The sequence below is a fragment of the Heterodontus francisci genome, chromosome 6 (genome assembly GCF_036365525.1).
Source record: "Heterodontus francisci isolate sHetFra1 chromosome 6, sHetFra1.hap1, whole genome shotgun sequence".
Taxonomy (NCBI): Eukaryota; Metazoa; Chordata; class Chondrichthyes; order Heterodontiformes; family Heterodontidae; genus Heterodontus; species Heterodontus francisci.
The window spans coordinates 89,710,894-89,735,548 of record NC_090376.1 but is presented as its reverse complement, the minus strand read 5'-3'; the positions used below and the strand labels follow the sequence as shown (position 1 = coordinate 89,735,548).

The 24,655-nt window shown below is 44.9% G+C and overlaps 1 protein-coding gene across 6 annotated transcripts in view; it reads right to left on the bottom strand.

Moving 5' to 3' along the window:
• amotl1 (angiomotin like 1) overlaps positions 1 to 24,655 on the bottom strand; it is a 187,524-nt gene that overhangs the window by 103,305 nt on the left and 59,564 nt on the right. For all 6 annotated transcript variants that reach the window (XM_068034020.1, XM_068034019.1, XM_068034016.1 and 3 more), the window contains exon 5: positions 2,153 to 2,288. In XM_068034020.1, the coding sequence (XP_067890121.1) occupies positions 2,153 to 2,288 (136 nt within the window). The remainder of the gene's footprint in view (positions 1 to 2,152; positions 2,289 to 24,655) is intronic.

Below are 24,655 nucleotides of genomic sequence, written 5' to 3'. Positions count from 1 at the left end.
ACCAGTCCAAGGTCCCTCTTTTCCTCCATGATGCTCAGTATAGTATTGTGTATTCTCTTGCCTTGTTAGCCTTCCCCAAATACATTACCTCATACTTCTAAACAAGTCAGTGGGAATAATATGGGTTGAACTGAGCACTAGTGAGCAGCAGGAGCTGAGAGTGAAACTGAGAGAAAAAGCTGGTGCTTCATGAAGGGTGGAGAAATGACTGACCTAGACTGAGGAGCCCTGGGACTCAGATTCCAGGGACAAATTTTCAAACAGATCATAAGAGAGCATGGATCTCATATGCAGGCAGTGCAGGCTGTTTCCAAGCACCTGGTGCAGATGGTGGATAAATTGGAGGAGTCCACCTGCAACTACGACACTATGAAGGGACCATGCCAGGGTTCTGCAGAACACTCAGGACCGTATGGCAGTCAAGGAGATAACTGCAGCAATAAGATAGCAGGAGGAAGTTCTAAAAGATTTGCATCACACACTAGGTGGATGTTTAGCAATTTTAAAGCTTCTTTGGTTAATTAAATTGAGGGCTGTCAAAGGGCATTTTCAAAGCCACATATGTGCAGTCACAGGCACCCTGCACTTGTGCAAATACAGTTATTAAATTGGACTGTTCAATTTATTGTTTCTTAGCCCTCAGAGAAATACAAATTGAAAAGCCCACCTGAAAAGAGCATCAGTACTGTCTTTATGCAGTGGTAATTTGCTCCTTGACCAATGTGACGTAATCCACCAGCCAGTCACCAAAACAAAATTCAATGTTGTCGTCACTTTTACAGCCATAGATTATGCTTTTCTACACGTGGATGTGGGCTGTACCCTCAACCAGCAAGTTGCATAATTCCCCTAGTCTCTTGGGAGAACATAGAACAAAGAACAGCACAGCACAGGAACAGGCCATTCGGCCCTCCAAGCCTGCGCCGATCTTGATGCCTGCCGAAACTAACACCTTCTGCACTTCCGGGGCCCAGGTCCCTCTATTCCCTTCCTATTCATATATTTGTCAAGATGTCTCTTAAACGTCGCTATCGTATCTGCTTCCACCACCTCCCCTGGCAGCAAGTTCCAGGCACTCACCACCCTCTGTGTAAAAAACTTGCCTCACACATCCCCTCTAAACTTTGCCCCTCGCACCTTAAACCTATGTCCCCTAGTAACTGACTCTTCCACCCTGGGAAAAAGCTTCTGACTATCCACTCTGTCCATGCCGCTCATAACTTTGTAAACCTCGATCAAGTCGCCCCTTCACCTCCGTCGTTCCAGTGAAAACAATCCGAGTTTATCCAACCTCTCCTTATAGCTAATGCCCTCCAGACCAGGCAACATCCTGGTAAACCTCCTCTGTACCCTCTCCAAAGCCGCCACTTCCTTCTGGTAGTGTGGCGACCAGAATTGCACGCAATATTCTAAGTGTGGCCTAACTAAGGTTCTGTACAGCTGCAACATGATTTGCCAATTTTTATACTCTATGCCCCGACCGATGAAGGCAAGCATGCCGTATGCCTTCTTGACTACCTTATCCATCTGCGTTGCCACTTTCAGTGACCTGTGGACCTGTACGCCCAGATCTCTCTGTCTGTCAATACTCCTAAGGGAGCCTTTGAATACATTGATAGATTGAGAAGTTTGGTAAAATGAATATTGGAATACCTTTGGAGTGGGTACCTATGAGTGGTTGTCAGCTGGAATGGGTTGCTAGGAAAGGGGGTCGAGGTCAGGACACAGAATTCACATAGAAAACAACTGGAAGCTATAACAGGAAGATCTGCAGGATGTGTTTCTAGACAAACAGCCAAAGAGCTTCTTTATCCAAACTGATCTTATGACTTTGTCAAGTTGAAAACCAGACTACTAAATGGAAAGTTTCAAATTAGCAAAATCAGAATGGTCTTATCAAAATTCATAGGAGGATGTTGGGGGAAGAAGCTAATGAACTAAACACTAAAAACTTACCTAAATGTTGAGAAGTTCAAAAATAATGGGCCAGATTTTGTAATAGCAGGGCATTTAACAGCATCTGCCATTATCTTATTCTGCACTATCTCAGAATTAAAATTAATTTGTTTTGGGGCATGCTTCTGGTATAAACAGACACGCAAGACCACACAGCCTCAGTGGACTTGAATTTGATTTTTCTAAGAAAAAATACCTCTAAGGTCCCTGTTGAAGTCATGCAGTCTTCGTATTTCCCCTTCCAGTTTATTCTTCATGGCTTTATCCAGAGTCTCTCGTTTAGTAGTGGATTTCACCAAGTTCTCATAGGCTTCCGAGATCTCCATTTCAAACTGTAAAAGAATACAAAAAATAGTGTTGCAATTGTTAGCTATTGTCTTCATTCATATACTTAATAAGGCTATTCAGAGCTATTAAAAACATGTACACACTCTTACTCCATTAATGTGACCGGATATCAAAAACTCTTTCGAAGCTTATGCAGACATACCCAATGAATTGGAAAAATGCCATTATGCAATTGACTTTAAGTGGAATAAAGGGGAAGTTTGTTTTCATAACGATCGATAGCAGGGAAACAAACAGAAGGCCATACATTCTTATATCCATATGGATTTTAATGGGAAGCTTTCACTAAATGGTTTGTTTCCTGACATTCAATTATTATCCTCTATAAAAGTAATAACTTAAAATCTTTACGTTGTCCTACTGGAATGAGGAATGTGCAGCACGGTATAGTAATAGTGTAGGATAGTCTAAACTGTCACTTTAGACAGAAGTAAAAGCTGGTGCAATAATCAAAAGTGGGATTATACTATTTACAACCTTAATTTTACTTTCCAAAAATGATCCTTTTAAAGATCACAGTGGGTTGAACTTCCACACTACAGTTCACCTATAGAGCAGGGCTGGCACTCTGACAAAATATAAACAGCGGAGTCCTTACATAGGTTTGTTGTTTATAGACGAGCATGTCCCTAAATGAATCTGTTTCCTAGAACAGTTATGGGTGCAGCAGCACTGAATAAGTCAGGAATAAAAACAGCTAGTAAACATGGTGATTGTACATGAAGAGGTCATTAATGGTTTGCATCACAAATAATACATATTCTATGGTGCAGGAAGGATAAGAGTTCGGATGGGTCTGAGCAATTAGGGGCATTATGAACTATAAACAGCTCTGGAGGCATTGGAACTGGCTGGGAATGACTTTGGACAGGATACAGCAGCTCAGAAACAACTCTCCCATCCTTTCTCCCTCCCCTAGCTCCAGCCTAGAGTAAATTACCAGGCCTACCTTCCTGCACAACCTGGCCTTAAAGAAAAATGGAGGGATACTGGGGAAATTTGTTGGAGCTCACATCCACGTGATGGTATCTTGCCTGCAGCCAGTGTACGTCAGAAGATCACAGGCAGCACATCTGCAATTTCCCAATACAGGTCCAAGGTATTTTACTACCAGTGCAGACTTGGAAAATTTTGGCTTTTGACTATCATCTGTAAAGCGGCATGTGCGAGCCATACAGATACTGAAGACACACAGAAGAGAGAGGTGATGAAGGACTTACAGAAAGAATGAGACATAAGCAAAGAGCAGAAGAATGGGGCAGAGTCACTACAATGAGAATAATATATGAAATCAAACAGAAAGGACGAAGTGGAGTTTAAGACAGCGTCAGAGAGAATGACAGAAGAAAGACACTAGGCAGGAAGCACAGAAATAGCTTTGAGAGAATTTTTTTTGTCAGCGAGTATTGCCAAAGGAGATCAAGTATATCGGGCTGGGCCCTGCCAACATCGAGGTCCGTGGCGGGCCTCATCCGGGGCCAACTTCAGGCCCCACCACCCAGCCACGGATCCCAACGACAAGGGCTCCTTAAAATCTAGCCCTTTATTTCACAAGTATCTAAGACCTTACAGGTTTCACTTGGCTTTCCATTTGTACTGTAGGAATGTAGCTCCACATTACCCTATTAGACAAAGATGACCCATAAAAGCATCTTTTGTGTAAGCAATGTTGGGGAATGGGTAGAATACCACTATACCAAGTTCATGTTTCAATGAAAACACCAGAAGCCTTAATATTTTCTACAAAAAATGCTTTCCATGCACTGATGACTACTGGATGCCAAGCAAGCAACAGTGCATGTTTTCAGTCGAGCACAAAAGAAGCTGTCTGGTTTGTGGACTATGAATCGTGTTTGTCAAGTTGAGGCTGTGTGCTGCACTAAAACAAGGTAAAAATTATGCAATTGAACAGATTGTTGCTAGCTTCAGTGCAGAATTATATCAAAATTGATGTAACTGTTGTCATGGGCCTTCAATTATAATGCACCCCTAGAAAAATCATTTTATAAGGTGCTTTGTCTATTCATGTGTTTTACCCATTAGATCCACCAACATAAAGCTGTCTTTTTCAAAAATTCTGAATGCTCTGTCCAAGCTTAGCAAATAATTATTCAAATTCCTCAACGTCTTTTGGAGCAATTCCAATTATCCACACTTCAGATTCTTGGGAATCTAAAATAAGCACTAGTTTCTATCAGATCAAAATCTCTGAAAATGACAAGTACTTATAGGGTTAAACTAGTTATTGTAAGTACTCAGCCTATATTGATCACCAGTCTGTATAACTAATTATGGTTTTGGCTGAAAAATTTAATGTTTGTAGCAATCAGCTTCTGCTGGACAGACAAGACCTCTGGACAAAAACAAAAAGGCCCACAGCTTTGCAAGTAATCTGATTTGTTTGGTCCTAATAAATATTAGTTCCAGTTCAGTCTGACCTATTATGATATCTGCTGAAATATGTTGTACTGTCGGGCATATGAACATAATGCATGAAACAAAAGTTCATTCAACACAGTAAGAACATTCCTTCTTGCAGAATAAAGAATCATTGAAATCTCAGCACAGGAGGAGGCCATGTGGCCTATGATGCCTGTGGTGCTAGTTCCACAAACAGATCTATCTACCCTAATCAATGCACATCAATCACAGAGATTTTACTGTGATCATTCATTCACTGTGGGAAATAAAGTGAGTTGTTCAGAAATGGCATTTAAAAGGAATTAAAGCAGCAACCAAGAACTATTTACCTGAATATTCCTTTCCTACTCTCTGTCTATATTCTTCAATATTTTTTCCACTTTTATTGCTTCCAAACCAAAAAAAAACTCACTTGGAGAATATACCTGATGGCCTCACCTCTGATCAGCTGCCATGTAGGTGAGCAGAAACTGACACCCTCTGGTCTTGGATGCTGATCCTGGTGTAAAAATGGATTGCATCATAGGTGATATTGAAAATTACAATGTAATTATCTTAGGAAAGGACACATCCTCAGGAGGTGTGAGATGCAGAAATCATTTGTTTTTAAGACATCTGAGACCACCTGTTCTGTTTTTTTACTCCACTTCCTCTCCTAAAGATTTTAGGGTAAATTGTTTCTTCTTAATGCCCACACACACATGTATTTTTCCAAGCAGGAGTCATCGGATAATTACAGGAAAATGTCTTCGCTTCTTGCCCTCCACCACTTAGCCCAGGTACATCGATGCTAATTTTATCATCCTGCTGCTATTCTGGTGAAGATAAGCTAATTAAGCAGGGAACATACCTTGGTCCAGCTGTTCTAAATGGCTCGGTTCCAAAAGTAGACAGTGCATATACTATATGGGCCACTAGAGAACAGAATGTACAAGCACAAGAACACTCAAGGGAAAAAATACAATCATTCTACCCATCAGAGCTCATCCTTCTAGTACTCTCAACTCTCCCAACCTTGTATTCAACAGCATTTTGAATGCTCTGACTGTACTGTCTTTCCAGTCACACAATTCCAAACATTGCTTTGAAGAAAGAAATTCTTCCTAATATTTGTTTAAATTAACTTTTCCCAGATATAAAATATATTCACTCTGGACGTACTAACCTGACATATACACACAACATTTAATATTTTATATATTTGAATGAGATGCCTTCCTTTCCCCTAGAATATAGTGCATAAGCTTCTTTGATTTTTTTCTCATAGCTCATCCCCTTTTACTTGGGATCATTCTTACTGTACATCTCTGCATCCTCTTCAATGTATGGACATCTTTCTGTGGCACAGTGAGTGGAATTAAACACAGTGTGAACCGATTAGTGCACATAAGGTCTTAGTGGAACCTCCCAGAGACATATACTCTACATTCCCTATGTTCTAATTACTTTTTTTTTTAAACTGCTTTGCCAAATTGTCTAGACAGTAAAAGTATTGAGTCTTCAATTATTCCTGGGTCTCTTTCTTAGGAAGTCTCCCTGTGCCAATTCTATTCTCAATTTTATACCAATGCCACACAATATTTTCACACAAAAAACAATAGTTTACATTCATCAGTTATAAATTGCATTTCTCTGTCCAATTAAATTACTAATTGAAATCTTTCTACAAATCTTTAACTGTATCCTGTCTCTGTTGATCTTTCTCGTTTAATGTCGTCAGTAAATCTGTTTTAGCATCCTGGACATTTATGCAAACTTTCAGGGGCAGCTTAGATTAACTTTAGCACTTTTGCCTCCAAGTCAGAAGGTCAAGCGTTCAATCCTCACTCCAGGACTTAAATACATTATCTAAGTTGATGCTTCAGTGCAGTACTAAAGGGGTACTGCATTATTGTAGGTGCTGTCTTTCAGATGAGATGTTAAACCATGGCCCTGTCAGGTGTTCAGGTGACAAAGGATCCCATGGCACTATTTGAAGAAAAGCAGATGTGTCCTCTGCTGAGAGGCTGGAGTTGCTCAAGAAAAATGCATTGTGACAATGCTGAAAATCTGGTATTACCAAGCTGGCCAAACAATTTGAACACAAACAGTGGAATCACTTTCTATTCTGTAAATTTACTGGGTGCACAGTAGGAGCCTGCATTGAATTATGGGTGCCATCCATTGCACCCTGAATTTTGGGAGAACCAGGAACATGATAGTACTGACCAGCCGCTCTTCTGAAGATGGTTTGGTTACCTGTCAAATAAAAGCCTGGATAGCACCTGATGAAAGAAAAACTTGCATTTATATATTGCCTTTCATGACCACAGGCCATCCCAAAGGGCTTTACAGCCAATGAAGCACTTTTGAAATGTAGTCACTGTTGGAATGTATGAAGTGTAGCAGCTAAATTATGCACAGCAAGCTCCCACAAACAGCAATGTGATAAGACCAGGCAATGGGGCGGCACAGTGGCGCAGTGGTTAGCACCACAGCCTATCGGCTCCAGCGACCTGGGTTTGGTTCTGGGTATTGCATGTGTGGAGTTTGCAAGTTCTCCCTGTGACCGCGTGGGTTTCCACTGGGTGCTCTAGTTTCCTCCCACAGCCAAAGACTTGCAGGTTGATAGGTAAATTGGCCATTGTAACTTGCCCCTGGTGTAGGTAGGTGGTAGGAGAATGGTGGGGATGTGGTAAGGAATATGGGATTAGTGTAAATGGGTGGTTGTTGGTTGGCACAGACTCAGTGGGCCTGTTTCGGTGCTGTATCTCTCTATGACTCTATAATCTGATTTTGTTATGTTGGTTGAGGGATATATATTGGCCAGGACATTGGAGATAACTCCCACACTCTTCTTCGAAATAGTGCCATGTGATCTTTTACATCCACCTGAGAGGACACATGACATCTCAGTTTAACATCTCATCTGAAAGGCGGTACCTCCAACAGTGCAGCACACACGCAGTACAGTCTTGATTTTTGTGCTCAAGTCCTGGAGTGGGGCTTGAACTCAACCTTCTGACTCAGAGGTGAAAGTGCTACCAACTGAGCCACGGCTAACACTTACGTTGCTTAAATCCCCAGTTCCAACTTGGAAAGAACCAATGGCATAAAAGTTGACAGCTGTACTAACTTTGATAGCCACTAGCAGTAACATTTTAGAGACTTAATCTGGGCTGCAGGTTATCATGCAGAAGGAGGCATAGTTCAGGGCTTTTTTTTAGTGAAACGGGTGATAAAGGCACACAAATCTTCACTCAGTCAGAGGAGGGCAGCAGTGGGTTGGCCTCATTCAATTATGCAGCACTCTCGTTTGCTGCCTTCTGTTCTCCTCGAATGCAAACTTGGGAATCCCTCAGGTAAACTGTACTGAAACTGCACTGGTGATAAGAATGTGCCTCCCTCTGGCAACTTGATAAACATTTCAGTAGCTCACCAAGGCAACAAAAATCCTGAAATATACAGACAAACCAGAGATACAGGCAAACGTTGTCCAGGCACTGAGCACCTTTTAATGGATCACTTTTCCTGGCTAGGTTGGTTCTCATGACCCAAGTACATCTCATTTTATCTGTTCATATGGTACAATGATGGAAATTATTTCTAATGGGGTGGAAATTGTAAGTGTTTCTTCTAATCCAGACTGGAGATAGTTGGAATGAAACTGGACATAACTATATTGTAAAAAAGTACTGTCCAAAAACACAGCCTTCAAAGTGGAGATGCATCCACACAACAACCTTTTCTCACCAGATGGGTTTGCAGCTTCAACTTCTAAAGTGAAGACTTTTAGAACATATTCATCGCTTAAAGAACAGTCTCCCATAGCCAATCTCTGCTAAGATCCCAGCAGCGGTAGGAAGGGGCCCTTAACAGGCCACTTAAAAGGGCCTCAATTGGCCTCTGGGGGTGGGGTGGGCAGTGGGGAGAAGGCAGTCGTCTGCCTATCCCGCTCCAGGAAGATCGCTGGGCGACGGGGTGGTGACGGGCCCTCCAACCCGTCGCCCATCATGATTCTCCATGCCCCCCTGCCTCTGACCCCACCTTAGGGGGTGGGGGGGCGCCTGTAAAATCCTGGCCCGTATGTGCTCATTTATAATTTCACCTAAGATTTATCCGTGTAAGTAAGCCAATCACCTCCACCTTCAATGCCTTTATCCCCATTACAATCATGACTCTCTCACACCCTTGCTGTTCCCCCACTATGGTCCACCCCCAAGTCCAAGCGGCAGACTTGAATGGATATAGCAGGCAATTGGTTTAACCATTCAACTCTATTGGATCCTAATCTCATCTGCCAAAAGCCCCATTATTCCAGGATCATCCTGGAATACAAAGAAACCACCTCCCCCCCACTTCTTTTCTCTACTGTGAACTGTCTCCAACAAGTCTGAGGAGCTCATGGACAGTCACTAAGATTGAGATCATCCAATCAGCTGCCTCTAACACTTTCCTCCCTTCCACTAGCCCAGGAAAAACTTCCTCTAAAACTGCCCCTTGCCCTAGCCCTGAACTCATCTTTCCCTAGTTTCCCATTTATCTCTCCTCATTCTCTCTCCAAGCTCATCTTGTTCATGAGAACCAACTCCTGCTCCCACAACCCTACTCCCACTAAACTGCTGACCATCCAACTTTCTTTCCAGGATCCCATGTTAGCTTATATAGTTTAGAGTCAGAGTTATACAGCACAGAAAAAGGCCCTTCGGCTCAACGTGTCCATGCTGGCCATCAAGCACCTATCTATTCTAATCCCATTTTCCAGCACTTGGCCCATAGCCTTGTATGCTATGGCGTTTCAAGTGCTCATCTAAATACTTTTTACACGTTGTGAGGGTTCCTGCCTCCACCACCCCTGCAGGCAGTGTGTTCCAGATTCCAATCACCCTCTGGGTGAAAAAGATTTTCCTCAAATCCCCTCTAAACCTCCTGCCCCTTACCTTAAATCTATGCCCCCTGGTTATTGACACCTCTGCTAAGTAAAAAAGTTTCTTCCTATCTACCCTATCTATGCCCCTCATAATTTTGTATTCCTCAATCAGATCCCACACTCAGACTTCTCTGCTCTAAGGAAAACAACCCTAGCCTATCCAGTCTCTCTTCATGGCTGAAATGCTCCAGCGCAGGCAACATCCTGATGAATCTCCTCTGCACCCTCTCCAGGGCAATCACATCCTTCCGATAGTAATAATCATAGCCAAAGAATCACCTATAATTGCTCCCCATCTTGATCCTGCACAATTGCTTCTGGTGTCCCCCAAGAATCCATCATTGGTGAGGCGGGGGAGGTGGTGGCGTAGTGGTATTGTCACTGGACTAGTAACCCAGAGACTGAGGGTATTGCTCTGGGGACATGGGTTCAATTCCCAGAGCAGAAGTGGAATTTGAATTCAATTAATAAATCTGGAATTAAAAAGCTAGTCTAATGATGGCCATGAAACCATTGCTGATTGATGTAAAAACCCATCTGGTTCACTAATGTCCTTTAGGGAAGGAAATCTGCTGTCCTTACCTGGTCTGGCCGACATGCGACTCCAAACCCACAGCAATGTGGTTGACTCTTACATGCCCTCTGAAATGGCCTAGCAAGCCACTCAGTTGTATCTAGCCACGACAAAGTCAATAAAAAGGAATGAAACCGGACGGACCAAGGCACCGGAAACGACAATGGCAAACCCAGCCCTGTCGACCCTGCAAAGTCCTCCTTACTAACATTTGGGGGCTTGTGCCAAAGTTGGGAGAGCTGTCCCACAGACTAGTCAAGCAGCAGCCTGACATAGTCATACTCACAGAATCATACCTAACAGACAATGTCCCAGACTCTGCCATCACCATCCCCGGGTATGTCCTGTCCCACCGGCAGGGCAGAACCAGCAGAGGTGGCGGCACAGTGGTATACAGTCGGGAGGGAGTTGCCCTGGGAGTCCTCAACATCGACTCTGGACCCCATGATGTCTTATGGCATCAGGTCAAACGTGGACAAGGAAACCTCCTGCTGATGAGTCAGTACTCCTCCATGTTGAACAGCACTTGGAGGAAGCACTGAGGGTGGCAAGGGCACAGAATGTACTCTGGGTGGAGGACTTCAATGTCCATCACCAAGAGTGGCTCGGTAGCACCACTACTGACAGAGCCCTAAAGGACATATCTGCTAGACTCGGTATGCGGTCGGTGGTGAAAGAACCAACAAGAGAGGAAAACATACCTGACCTCGTCCTCACCAATCTGCCTGCCCCCGCAGATGTATCTGTCCATGACAGTATTGGTAGGAGTGACCACCACACAGTCGTTGTGGAGACAAAGTTCCGCCTTCACATTGAGGATACTCTCCTTTGTTTTGTGTGGCACTACCACCATGCTAAATGGGATAGATTTCGAACAGATCTAGCAATGCAAAACTGGGCATCCATGAGGCGCTGTGGGCCATCAGCAGCAGCAGAATTGTACTCAACCACAATCTGTAACCTCATGGCCTAGCATATCCCCCACTCTACCATTACCATCAAGCCAGGAGACCAACCCTGGTTCAATGAAGAATGCAGGAGGGCATGCTAGGAGCAGCACCAGGCATACCTCAAAATGAGGTGTCAATTTGATGAAGCTACAACACAGGACTATCTGCATGCTAAACTGCGTAAGCAGCATGCAATAGTCAGAGCTAACGATCCCATAACCAATGGATCAGATCTAAGCTCTGCAGTCCTGCCACATTCAGCTGTGAATGGTGGTGGACAATTAAACAACTAACAGGAGGAAGTGGCTCCACACATATCGCCATCCTCAATGATGAGGGAGCCCAGCACATCAGTGCGAAAGATAAGGCTAAAGCATTTGCAACAATCTTCAGCCAGAAATGCTGTTGATGATCCATCTTGGCCTCCTACTGAAGTCCCCAGCATCACAGATGCCAGACTTCAGCCAATTCGATTCACTCTGCGTGATATCAAGAAACGACTGATGGCACTGGATACTGCAAAAGCTATGGGCCCTGACAATATTCCGGCAATAGTACTAAAGACCTGTGCTCCAGAACTTGCTGCGCCCCTAGCCAAGCTGTTCCAGTACAGCTACAACGCTGGCATCTACCTTGCAATGTGGAAAATTGCACAGGTATGTCCTGTACACAAAAAGCAGGACAAGTCCAACCCGGTCAATTACCGCCCCATCAGCCTACTCTCAATCATCAGTAAAGTGTTGGAATGTGTCATCAACAATGCCACCAAGCGGCATTTGCTTAGCAATAACCTGCTCACTGACGCTCAGTTTGGGTTCCGCCAGGGCCACTCAGCTCCTGACCTCATTACAGCCTTGGTTCAAACATGGACAAAAGGGCTGAACTCAAGAGGTGAGGTGAGAGTGACTGCCCTTGACATCAAGGCAGCCTTTTACAGAGCATGGCATCAAGGAGCCCTAGCAAAACTGAGGTCAATGGGAATCAGGGGGAAAACCCTCCGCTGGTTGGAGTCATACCGAGCGCAAAGGAAGATGGTTGTGGTTGTTGGAGATCAATCATCTCAGCTCCAGAACATCACTGCAGGAGTTTCTCAGGGTAGTGTCCTAAGTCCAACCATCTTCAGCTGCTTCATCAATGACCTTCCTTCAATCATAAGGTCAGAAGTGGGGATGTTCGCTGATGGTTGCACAATGTTCAGCACCATTCGTGACTCCTCAGATACTGAAGCAGTCCGTGTAGAAATGCAGCAAGAACTGGACAATATCCAAGCTTGGGCTGATAAGTGGCAAGGAACTCACAAGTGCCAGGCAATGACCATCTCCAACAAGAGAGAATCTAACCATCTCCCTTTGACATTCAATGGCATTATCATCGCTGAATCCCCCACTATCAACATCCTAGGGGCTACCATTGACCAGACCAGAACTGGAGTAGCCTTCCGGGAGCGGAGAGGAGCATAGCGGACCTGTGGGGAGAACGCAGAGAGCGGAGCCGAGAAATCGACCCACAGGATCGAGGCCCAGTCTCTTACCTTCCAGGAGCGGAGCGAACCTGTGTGAGAGCAGTCGAACCTCTTCCAGCGTGCTGGAGTTGTAAAAAAAAAAGCCAACAGTGACGTCAGAGGAAAGCTGCAAGGTGATTGGTTGGTGAGTCACTGCTGTTAGAACATCTTAAAACAAATAAGGGGAAAGTTTTTTTTTGGAAAAAAAAACCTCTGGTGATAAGGTGAGTACTTCTAAAGTGTTTTATTTTTGAGGACTTCAGATTGGAGTGAGTAGAACAAGGTCCCTAGTGTAATTAGTTTTTATTAATTAAGGGAGTAACTAATTAATCTAAGGGTAAGTCATGGCAGGGGAGCACAGCCCCGTGATATGCTCCTCCTGCGCTATGTGGGAAATCAGGGATGCTTCCAGTGTTCCAGACGACCATGTATGCAAGAGGTGTATCCATCTGCAGCTACTGGCTACCCGCATTATGGAGCTGGAGCTGCGGGTGGATTCACTGTGGAGCATCCGCGATGCTGAGGAGGTCGTGGATAGCACGTTTAGTGAGGTGGTCACACCGCAGGTCATGGCTGCACAAGCAGAAAAGAGATAGGTGACCACCAGACGGAGTAGTAGGCGCAGGCAGGTAGTGCAGGAGTCCCCTGTGGCCATCCCCCTCTCAAACAGATTTACCGCTTTGGACACTGTTGGGTGGGGGGGGGGGGGGGGGGGGGGGTGGGATGACCTGACAGGGGAAAGCTGCAACAATCATGTTCGTAGCACTACGGAGGGTTCTGCTGCACAGCAGGGAAGGAAAAGGGTTGGAAGAGCTATAGCGATAGGGGATTCTATTGTAAGGGGTGCAGATAGGCGTTTCTGTGGCCACAAATGAGACTCCAGGATGGTATGTTGCCTCCCTGGTGCTAGGTTCAAGGATGTCTTGGAGCGGCTGCAGGACATTCTGAAAGAGGAGGGTGAGCAGCCAGAGGTCGTGGTCCATATTGGTACTAACGACATAGGCAGGAAGAGAGATGAAGTCCTGCAAAGTGAATATAGGGAGTTAGGCAGAAGGTTAAAAAGCAGGACCTCTAGGGTTGTAAGCTCAGGATTACTCCCTGTGCCACGTACTAGTGAGGGCAGGAACAGGAGGATTAGGCAAATGAATGTGTGGCTGAAGAGTTGGTGTAGGCGGGAGGGCTTCAGCTACTTGGATCATTGGGATCTCTTCTGGTGCAGAGGTGACCTGTACAAGAAGGACGGGTTGCATCTAAAGTGGAGGGGGACCAATATCCGTGCGGGGAAGTTTCCGAGCACTACTCGGGAGGGTTTAAACTAGTCTTGCAGGGGGGTAGGACCTCTCCGATGAGATAGTTGAGGCAAATGTAGAGGTTAAAGCAAGCAAGTCCAGTAGGCAGGCCGGGAAGGGGCAGGACAGAGAGCGTGGAAGGTCTGGTAGGCTAAACTACATTTACTTTAATGCAAGAAGCCTTACAGGTCAGGCAGATGAACTCAAGAGCATGGATCGGTACATGGGATTGTGATATTATAGCTATTACGGAAACGTGGTTGAGTGATGGGCAGGACTGGCAGCTCAATGTTCCGCGGTACCGATCCTTCTGGTGTGACAGAGGTGGAGGTAAGAGAGGAGGGGGAGTTGCACTGTTGATTAGGGAGGACATCACGGCAGTACTTAGAGAGGATATCCCAGGGGGAATGTCCAGCGAGGCCAGATGGGTAGAACTCAGAAATAAGAAAGGGGTGATCACTTTGATGGGATTATACTATAGGCCCCCCAATAGTCAGTGGGAAGTGGAGGAGCAGATATATAGGGAAATCACAGATAGGTGTAGGAATTATAGGGTTGTAATAGTAGGTGATTTTAACTTCCCTAATATTGACTGGGACTGCCTTAGTGCTAAGGGATCAGATGGGGAAGAATTTGTTAAGTGTCCAGGATAGTTTTCTGAAGCAGTATGTGAATGGCCATACTAGAAAAGGGGCTACACTCTACCTCCTCTTAGGAAATGAGGATGGGCAGGTGGTTGATGTGTCAGTGGGGGAGCACTTTGGGACCAGTGACTATAACTCTATTTGCTTCAAGATAGTTGTGGAAAAGGATAGGACTGGTCCTCAGGTTGAAGTCCTAAATTGGGGGAAGGCTAATTTCGATGGCATCACACAGGAACTCTCAAAAGTTGAATGGGAGAGGCTGTTTACAGGTAAAGGGACGTCTGGCAAGTGGGAGGCTTTTAAAAGTGAGATAGGAAGAGTTCAGGGCCTGCATGTTCCTGTTAAATGAAAGGGCAAGGCTGGCAAGTTTAGGGAACCTTCGTTGACGAGGGATATTGAGGGTCTGGTCAGGACAAAGAAGGAGGCGTATGTCCGGTATAGGCAGCTGGGATCCAGCGAGTCCCTCGAGGAGTATAGGGGATGTAGGACTACACTTAAGAAGGAAATTAGGAGGGCGAAAAGGGGCCAAGAGATTTCCCTGGCAGATAAGATAAAGGAGAATCCTAAAAGATTCTATAAGTATATTAAGAGTAAAAGGGTAGCTAGGGAGAGAGTAGGTCCCCTGAAGGATCAGTGTGGTAATGTGTGTGTGGAGACACGGAAAATGGGCGAGGTCTTAAATGAATACTTCTCGTCTGTATTTACCGTGGAGAAGGTCATGGAAGCTAGTGAATTCAAGGGAGGGAACAGAGATATCCTGGAGCATATCAACATTACAAAGGAGGAGGTGTTAGAGGTTTTGAAGTGCATTTAGGTGATAAATCCCCAGGACCTGACCAGGTGTATCCTAGGATGCTACGGGAAGCAAGGGAGGAGATTGCTGGGGCCCTGGCAGAGATTTTTGTATCATTGTTAGCCACGGGTGAGGTACCAGAAGACTGGAGGATAGCTTATGTTGTGCCTTTATTTAAGAAGGGCAGCAGGGATAAGCCAGGGAACTACAGGCCAGTGAGTCTTACATCAGTGGTGGGAAAGTTATTGGAAGGGATTCTGAGAGACAGGATTTATATGCATCTGGAAAGGCATGGTCTGATTAGGGATAGCCAGCATGGCTTTGTGCGTGGGAAATCATGTCTCACGAATTTGATTGAGTTTTTCGAGGAGGTGACCAAGAGGATTGACAAGGGCAGGGCGATGGACGTTGTCTACATGCACTTTAGCAAGGCCTTTGACAAGGTCCCGCATGGTAGGCTGGTCCAGAAGGTTCAAACACGTGGGATCCAGGGTGAGCTAGCAAATTGGATACAAATTGGCTTGGTGATAGGTGGCAGTGGAGGGTTGTTTTTCAGATTGGAGGCCGGTGACCAGCGGTGTGCCGCAGTGATCGGTGCTGGGCCCTCTGTTGTTTGTCATATATATTAATGACTTGGATGTGAATGTAGGGGGCATAATTAGTAAGTTTGTAGATGACACCAAAATTGGTGGTTTAGTGGACAGTGAAGAAGGTCGTCTAAGGTTACAACAGGATGTAGATCAACTGGGAAAGTGGGCAAGGGAGTGGCAAATGGAATTTAACGCAAACAATTGTGAAGTGATGCATTTTGGGAAGTTAAGGCAGGGCAGGACATATACAGTGAATGGCAGGGCCTTGGGGAGTGTTGTTGAGCAGAGAGACCTTGGGGTGCGTACATTGTTCCCCGAAAGTGGCAACACAGGTAGACAGGGTGGTGAAGAAGGCGTATAACATGCTTGCCTTCATCGGCTGAGGCACTGAGTACAAGAGTTGGGACGTCATGTTACAGTTGTACATAACGTTGGTTAGGCTGCATTTGGAGTACTGTGTGCAGTTCTGGTCACCGCACTACAGGAAAGATGTGATTAAGCTGGAGAGGGTGCAGAAAAGATTCACAAGGATGTTGCCTGGTTTGGAGGGCTTGAGTTATAAAGAGAGACTGGATAGGCTGGGTCTGTTTTCCCTGGAGCGAAGGAGGCTGAGAGGGGACATGATGGAGGTATACAAAATTATGAGAGCATAAATAGGGTAGATAGCCAGAGTCTGTTTCCCATGGTAGGGGTGACTAAAACTAGAGGGCAAAGATTTAAGCTAAGAGGGAGGAGGTTTAAAGGGGATCAAAGGGGTAATTTTTTCACACAAAGAATAGTGGGTATCTGGAATGAGCTGCCGGAGGAAGTGGTGGAGACAGGAACAGTAGCAACATTTAAGAGGCGTCTGGACAGGTACTTGAATGAGCAAGGCATCGAGGGATATGGAATTAATGCAGGCAGGTGGGATTAGTATAGATAGGCATTATGGTCGGCATGGACACGGTGGGCCAAAGGGCCTGTTTCTATGCTGTACAACTCTATGACTCTATATAAATACCGTGGCTACAATCGCAGGTCAGAGACTAGGAATCCTGCGGCGAGTAACTCACCTCCTGACTCCCCAAAGCCTGTCCACCACCTACAAGGCACAAGTCAGGAGTGTGATGGAATACTCTCCACTTGCCTGGATGGGTGCAGCACCAACAACACTCAAGAAGCTCAACACCATCCAGGACAAAGCAGCCCGCTTGATTGGCACCCCATCTATAAACATTCACTCCCTCCACCACCAACGCACAGTGGAAGCAGTGTGTACTATCTACAAGATGCACTGCTGCAACGCACCAAGGCTATTTAGACAGCACCTTCCAAACCCGTGACCTCTACCAACTAGAAGGACAAGGGCAGCAGTTGCATGGGAACACCACCACCTGCAAGTTCCCCTCCAAGTCACACACCATCCTGACTTGGAACACTATCGACGTTCCTTCACTGTCGCTGGGTCAAAATCCTGGAACTCCCTTCCTAACAGCACTGTTGGTATACCTACCCCACATGGACTGCAGCGGTTCAAGAAGGCAGCTCACCACCACCTTCTCAAGGGCAATTAGGGATGGGCAATAAATGCTGACTTGGCCAGCAACGCCCACATTCCAGGAATGAATAAAAAAACATTGGCCTCCCCTCCCATTTCTTATCTACATGACTATGAATAGATAGATAAAAATGGAACTAGGCGACTGCAGTCCCACCCAACTGGATGACAGTGGAAAGGTGTCGAGGAGGATGCTGTGATCAACCGTCAAAGGCTGCAGATGGTTCAAGAAGGGCGAGGAGGGATAGTTTACCTATGTCTCATTCACATAGGATGTCATTTGTGACTTTGATCCATCGTTGGCCCCCTCCCATTTCTTTTCTACATGCTGCCCCTGGGGGTCATCATCCGAAATCACCAATTTCCACATGCACGCTGGTGACACCCAGCTCTACCTCACTGCCACTTCTCTTGTCCCCATCCGCACATTCTAAATTGTCAGCCTTCTTGTCCAACATCCAGTACTGGATGAGCAGAAATTTCCTTCAACCAAATATCAGCAAGTCCCTGCCACCAACTCCATCTCTCCCTAGCAACTGTCTGAGACTGAACCAGACTGTTTGCAATCTTTCACTCTGAAATGCGCTTCCAACCACATATCTGTGCCATCACCAAGACCACCTATTTCCACTAACATCGCGCAATTCCACCCCTGCTTTGGCTCATCTGCTGCTGAAATCCTTGTCCATGCCTTTATTACCTCTACACTTACTATCCCAACACCCTTCTGGCAGGCCGCCCATGTTCTACCCTCCATAAACTGGAGGTCATCCAACCTCTGCTGTCCATGTCCTAATGTGCAGCAAGTCCTATTCACCAATCACCCCTGTGCTTGCCAACATACCTTGGTTCCCAGTTAAGCAACATCTTGATTTCAATATTCTCATCCTTGTTTTCAAATCCCTCCATGGCTCGTCCCTCCCTATCTCTATAATCTCCTACAGCCAACAATCCCCAAGTTATCTGTGCTCCTCTAATACTGGCCTCTTGAGCATCCCCAATTTTAATTGCCCCTCCTTCTGCTGCCTGTGCCCCAAACTCCCTACATTTTCTCCCCAAACCTCTCTGCTTCTCGGCCTCACTTTTCCCCTTTAACACTCTCCTCAAAGCCTATCTTTTGACCAAAGTTTTGGCTATTTGCTATATTATCTCTGTAATTCGGTGTCATATTTTGTTTCATTATGCTCCTGTGAAGTGCCTTGGGACTTTTTGTTATGTTAAAGGTGCTATATAAATTCAAGTTGTTGTTAAATTGGAAGTAAAATCTGTGGTATTTGCTTACTGGAGGCTGAGGCAAGTTTCTGCTGCTGTGCACAGACACATAGAAATTGGGTTCTCTGCATTCAAAAGTGCATGGACCTTTTCTTTGTTTAACTATTTCCCATTGGAACCATAGATGCCAGTCTTAAAGGGGTGTGCCTTTGTGGAAAAAAGTGTTTGACTGTTTCTAAAAAGTTAAAAAAATTACAAAGCAATAACTTGATTCACTTAAAATGCATATGTGTCATTTACACAGGACATTATCAGCTCTTCTACTTCCTACCCTCACCAAAATTTAAAAAGCTTCAAGACTTTTTGATAAGGCAGCGGCGCGATTTTGACTTTGGGTGATTGTGTAACATGGGCGATATATCAGCTGCCTATTAATACAACTCTCCTGATTTTAATGCCAATGGAAAGGAAAATCAGTAGGGATGTATTAACAGGCAGCTGATTTGATATCATCCGCTGTACACTATCACCCAAAGTCAAAATTACCCCATGTATCCCTCTGAATTAGGTGCAAGAAAAATGGAATTTGTACAGTAGCGAGTGCACCTTAAGCTGCATTGATGCTCAAATCCTTGACAAAGCTCGGATATACTCAACTAACAGATAAGTATAAAAACTTAACTGATTTTTCTAAAAAGAAATTAAGCACAGTACATTGTATACATGTCATGTACATGTTTTTAATAAGTAACAAATATCAGGACTACAATGACAAATTTTGCAACTAGAAAACAGTATTAAAGTACAAACCATAAAACATAGTGGGTTGTATCAACTAATTGAAGTCCAACATGTGCTGTTGATCCCAGTTCAGTAATAGTACAGTATGTACAAATCGGAACTAGCACAGGTATAGAAGACTTGTATGTGCTAATTCCAGTTAACCAATGTGGCCTAAACATTCAAACATCTGAGGAACAATTCCATTTTTGGCATATGTACCCTTTACTAAATGAACACCAAAACTACAGTGCAAATTCATCATCATCTCACATCCCGGGCTCCTGTCCAACAGCAGTAGAGTTCTGACCTATGCTTAAGAGTCATCAATGCTGCTGAGCACACATCTCTCCTACAGTTAGGAGAACTCTATGCACCCTCAGGATGTCCTGCTCTTTTGTATTCTGGTGACTGTTGACCAGGAGGCATGCCACCTGAGTCTATCTTTGGACTCACCTTGCCAGACCTAAGAAGATCACTGAAACGTGTCCTGCATTGGACCCAATTCCTCTGCTGCTGACTTCATAGGCCACCTCCAGCCATACCCGCTTGGTGAGCCTTGCGGGGTTTCTGTTGCGGCTGCCAGAGAACAGGATGGTTCCTTTCAGTCAGCACCTCCAGCAAGGCATCAGAAAAATGGGGGCGGGGCTGGCCTGGCACAGGGATCCTCCCTGCCCACTGCCCTCTGCTCAGATCCTCCTTGCATTGTGGGGACGAACAGCAACCACAGCAACGGCTGCCGCTTGCTTTAAATCGGGTCTGTGTCCTGCCTCCCTCCCACCTCCGCTAAGGGCAGCAAACAACTTATTGACAATTAACAACATACCAGATTAAAAGGTAGTACCTCAAAGGTTGTAATCTCTGGGTTTTTACCAGTGCCACGGGCTAGTGAGTATATGAATAGGAGGTTAGAGCCGGTGAATGCATGGTTTGGGAGATGGTGCAGGAGGAAGGGCTTTAGATTCTTAGATCACTGGGCCTGTTTCTGGTGAAGATGGGACCTGTATAAGATGGACGGGTTGCACCTGAACCAGAATGGGACCAGCATCGTTGCTGGGAGGTTTGCTAGTGCTGTTGTGGGGGGGGGGGGGGGAGGTGGAGTTTAAACTAATTTGGCAGGGGGATGGGATACAGAGTGGAAGCAAAGTAGGGGGTGATGTACAATCAAATATAAATGTGAACCTAAGTCAGTTCAAATGTCAGAGTAAATGTAGATCTGTTAAGGCTCAGGCAAATAATGCAAGGCTGGATTGTATCTATTTTAATGCAAGGAGTCTCACTAGTAAGGCAGATGAATTGAAGGCATTGATTAACACATGGGAATACGATATTATTGCTATTACTGAGACATGGTTGAGGCAAGGGCAGGACTGGCAGCTTAATATCCCAGGGTTTAAAATCTTCAAACGTGATAGGGGAGGGGGTAAAAGAGGAGGTGGCATTGCACTGTTAATCAAGGAGACAATTACTACAGTAAGGAGGGATGATATCTTAGAAGGTTCCTCTAAGGAGGCCATATGGGTAGAACTTAAAAACAAAAAGGGGGCTATTACTTGGCTGGGAGTGTACTACAGGCCTCCAAACAAACAGTCAGGCAGTGGTAGAGGAGCAGATATGTAGGCAAATCTCAGAGAGGTTCAATAATAATAGGGTAATAATAGTAGGGGATTTCAACTTCCCCTGTATTAGACGGGGTAGTATTAGTGCAAAAAGCTTAAAGGGAGCAGAATTCTTCAAGTGCATTCAGGAGAGCTTTTTGAGCCAGCATGTAGAGAGTCCTACAAGAGGAGGGGCAGTACTGGACTTAATCCTAGGGAATGAAGCCGGACAAGTGGTAGAAGTGTCAGTGGGGGAGCATTTTGGGGATAGTGACCACAACTCTAAGATTTAAGGTTGTTATGGAAAAGGACATAGAGGGTCCAGAAATAAGAATACTGAATTGGGGGAAGGCAGATTTCAATATGATAAAACAGGATCTGGCCAAAGTGAACTGGGAGCAGCTTCTTATAGGAAAGTCTACATCAGACCATTGGGAGTCATTTAGAAGGGAAATTGTGAGGGATCAGGTGCAGCATGTTCCTGTCAAGGTGAAGAGTAGGACCAACAGGTCAAGGGAACCCTGGATGTCAAGGGATATAGAGGATTGGATAAGGATAAAAAAGGAGGCGTATGGCAGATTCAAAGTGCTGAAAACAGCGGAGGCCCTAGAGGAGTATAGAACGTCTAGGGGAGTACTTAAAAAAATAATTAGGAGAGCAAAGAGGGGGCATGAAAAATCACTGGCAGACACGATAAAGGAAAATCCTAAGGCATTTTAAAAGTATGTTAGGGGCAAGAGGATTACCAGGGAAGAAGTGGGGCCCATTAGGGATCAAAGAGGTCATCTGTGTGCGGAGCCGGAGGACATAGGAGAGGTTTTGAACGATGACGTTTCATCTGTGGTCACTATGGAGAAGGACAATGTAGGTGTAGAGATCAGGGAGGGTGTGATATACTCGAACAAATTAGCATTGAAAAGGAGAAAGCTGTATTAGCGGGCTTAAAAGTGGATAAATCCCCAGGCCCAGAAGAGATGTATCCCAGGCTGTTATGTGAGGCAAGGGAGGAGACAGCAGGGGCTCTGACAACAATTTTCAGATCCTCTCTGGCCACAGGAGAGGTACCAGAGGATTGCAGGACAGCGAGTGTGGTACCATTATTCAAGAAGGGTGGCAGGGATAAACTAGGTAATTATAGGTCGGTGAGTCTAACATCAGTGGTAGGGAAATTATTGGAAACAATTCTGAGAGACAGGATTCATCTCCACTTGGAAAGGCAGGGATTAATCAGGGATAGTCAGCATGGCTTTGTCAGGGGGAGATCGTGTTGAACTAACTTGATTGAATTTTTAGAGGAGGTGACTAGAGGTGTAGATGAGGGTAAAGCAGTTGATGTAGTCTACATGGACTTCAGTGAGGCTTTTGATGAGGTCCTGCATGGGAGATTGGTTAAGAAAATAAAGGCCTATGGGATCCAGGGTAACTTGGCAAATTGGATCCAAAATTGGCTTAGTGGAAAGAGGCAGAGGGTTGTTCTGCGAGTGGAAGCCTGTGACCAGTGGTGTACCGCAGGGATCGGAGCTGGGACCCTTACTGTTTGTAGTGTACATTAATGATTTAGACATGAATATAGAAGGTATGATCACTAAGTCCGCAAACGATATAAAAATTGGTGGTGTCGTACAAAGTGAGGAGGAAAGCCTTAGATTACAGGACGATATAGATGTACTGGTAAGATGGGCGGAGCAGTGGCAAATGGAATTTAATCCCGAGAAGTGTGAGGTGATGCACTTTAGGAGGTCTAACAAGGCAACGGAATATAAAATGGATGGTAGGGCCCTAGGGAGTACAGAGGGACCTTGGGTGCTTGTCCATAGATCACTGAAGGCAGCAGTACAGATAGATAAGGTGGATAGGAAGGCATACGGGATACTTGCCTTTATTAGCTGAGGCAAAGAATATAAGAGCAGGGTGGTTATGATGGAGCTGTATAAAATGCTAGTCAGGCCACAGTTGGAGTACTGTGTACAGTTCTGGTCGCCACACTATAGGAAGGATGTGATTGCAATGGAGAGGGTGCCGAGGAGATATTCACCAGGATGTTGCCTGGGCTGGAGCATTTCAGTTATGAAGACAGACTAGATAGGCTGAGGTTGTTTTCCTTGGAGCAGAGAAGGCTGAGGGGGGACCTGATTGAGGTATACAAAATTATGAGGGGCATTGATAGAATAGATAGGAAGAAACTTTTTCCCTTAGCAGAGAGGTCAATAACTAGGGGGCATATATTTAAGGCAGGAGGTTTAGAGGAGAGTTGAGGAGGACTATTTTCACCCAGAGGGTGGTTGGAATCTGGAACACACTGCCTGAAGGGGTGGTAGAGGCAGGAACACTCACAACATTCAAGAAATATTTAGATGAGCACTTGAAACGCCATAACATACAAGGCTACGGGCCAAGTGTGGGGAAATGGGATTAGTTAGGACGGGTGCTTGATGGTTGGCGCAGGAGTGTTGGGCCGAAGGGCCTGTTTCTGTGCTGTAAAACTCTATGACTCTATCAAAATTGCAAAGCGTGCATGTTGCCAACATGGTGCGGGATCGGGACACGGAAATTAACGCTACATCGGGTTCCTGACCCCAGAATTGAAATCCCGTCCCTAATGTAACTTTAACAACCTGCATTGAACATCCTAGGCACTTTACAGTGTAGGTGGGGGAGAGCAGGAGAAGGGGACAAATTGGATACCGGCCAGGAATTGTGGAGAAGCATTAGAGAGTTTTACTGAAAGAAAAGTTCAAGAAGTAAGTTTTGAAGCAGGTTTGAAAATGGAGAAAGTTTCAGAGAGCCTTAATGCTGAAGGCTGTATCATTGATGGTAAGTAGAGAAAGGGGGAAAGCTTTATGCAATAATTGGGAAATTCCAAAGATTAAAAAGTACTAGTTTGCAATTAAAATTACCAGCATCACACTTAGTGAAATGGTTGGTATTTATCCAAAACCCTAACTGTTAAAAGCCTGCTTAAAATGAGTTGTGTAAAGTTTCTTACATCTTGACAATCTATTTATTTGGACTATATTAAACAGATATGGAATTGAGAATTCAAAGTATGAAAGAATAGTTATATTCGTGTTTATTCTTCTAAAGTGAAACACACCAGATCAAAACATTTACACAGAAAGAAGTTAATTAGTTCCAGGCTGAATGTAGAAGGTTCAGTGGGGAAGTGAAAAAGCAAATAAGAGAGGATAGGCAAATAAGAGAGGATAGGAAAGAGCATGAAAAGCAATGGCAGCTAATATAAAAGGGAATCCAAAAGTTTTCCATAGGCAAATTAATTGGGTGGTACAAGAAGTGCGGTTGATGAAGGACCAAAACAGGGGACTTATGCATGGAGGTAGGGGGCATGACTGAGGTAGTAAATGAATACTTTGCATCTGTCTTTACCAAGGAAGATGCTGCACAGGTCATGGTGAAAGAGGAAGTAATTCATATACTTAAAGGGTTTAAAATTGATAAGGAGGAGGTATTGGATAGGCTAGTTGTACTTAAAGTTGATAAGGCACCAGGACCAGATGAGATGCATCCCAGGATACTGAGGGAAGTGAGAGTAGAA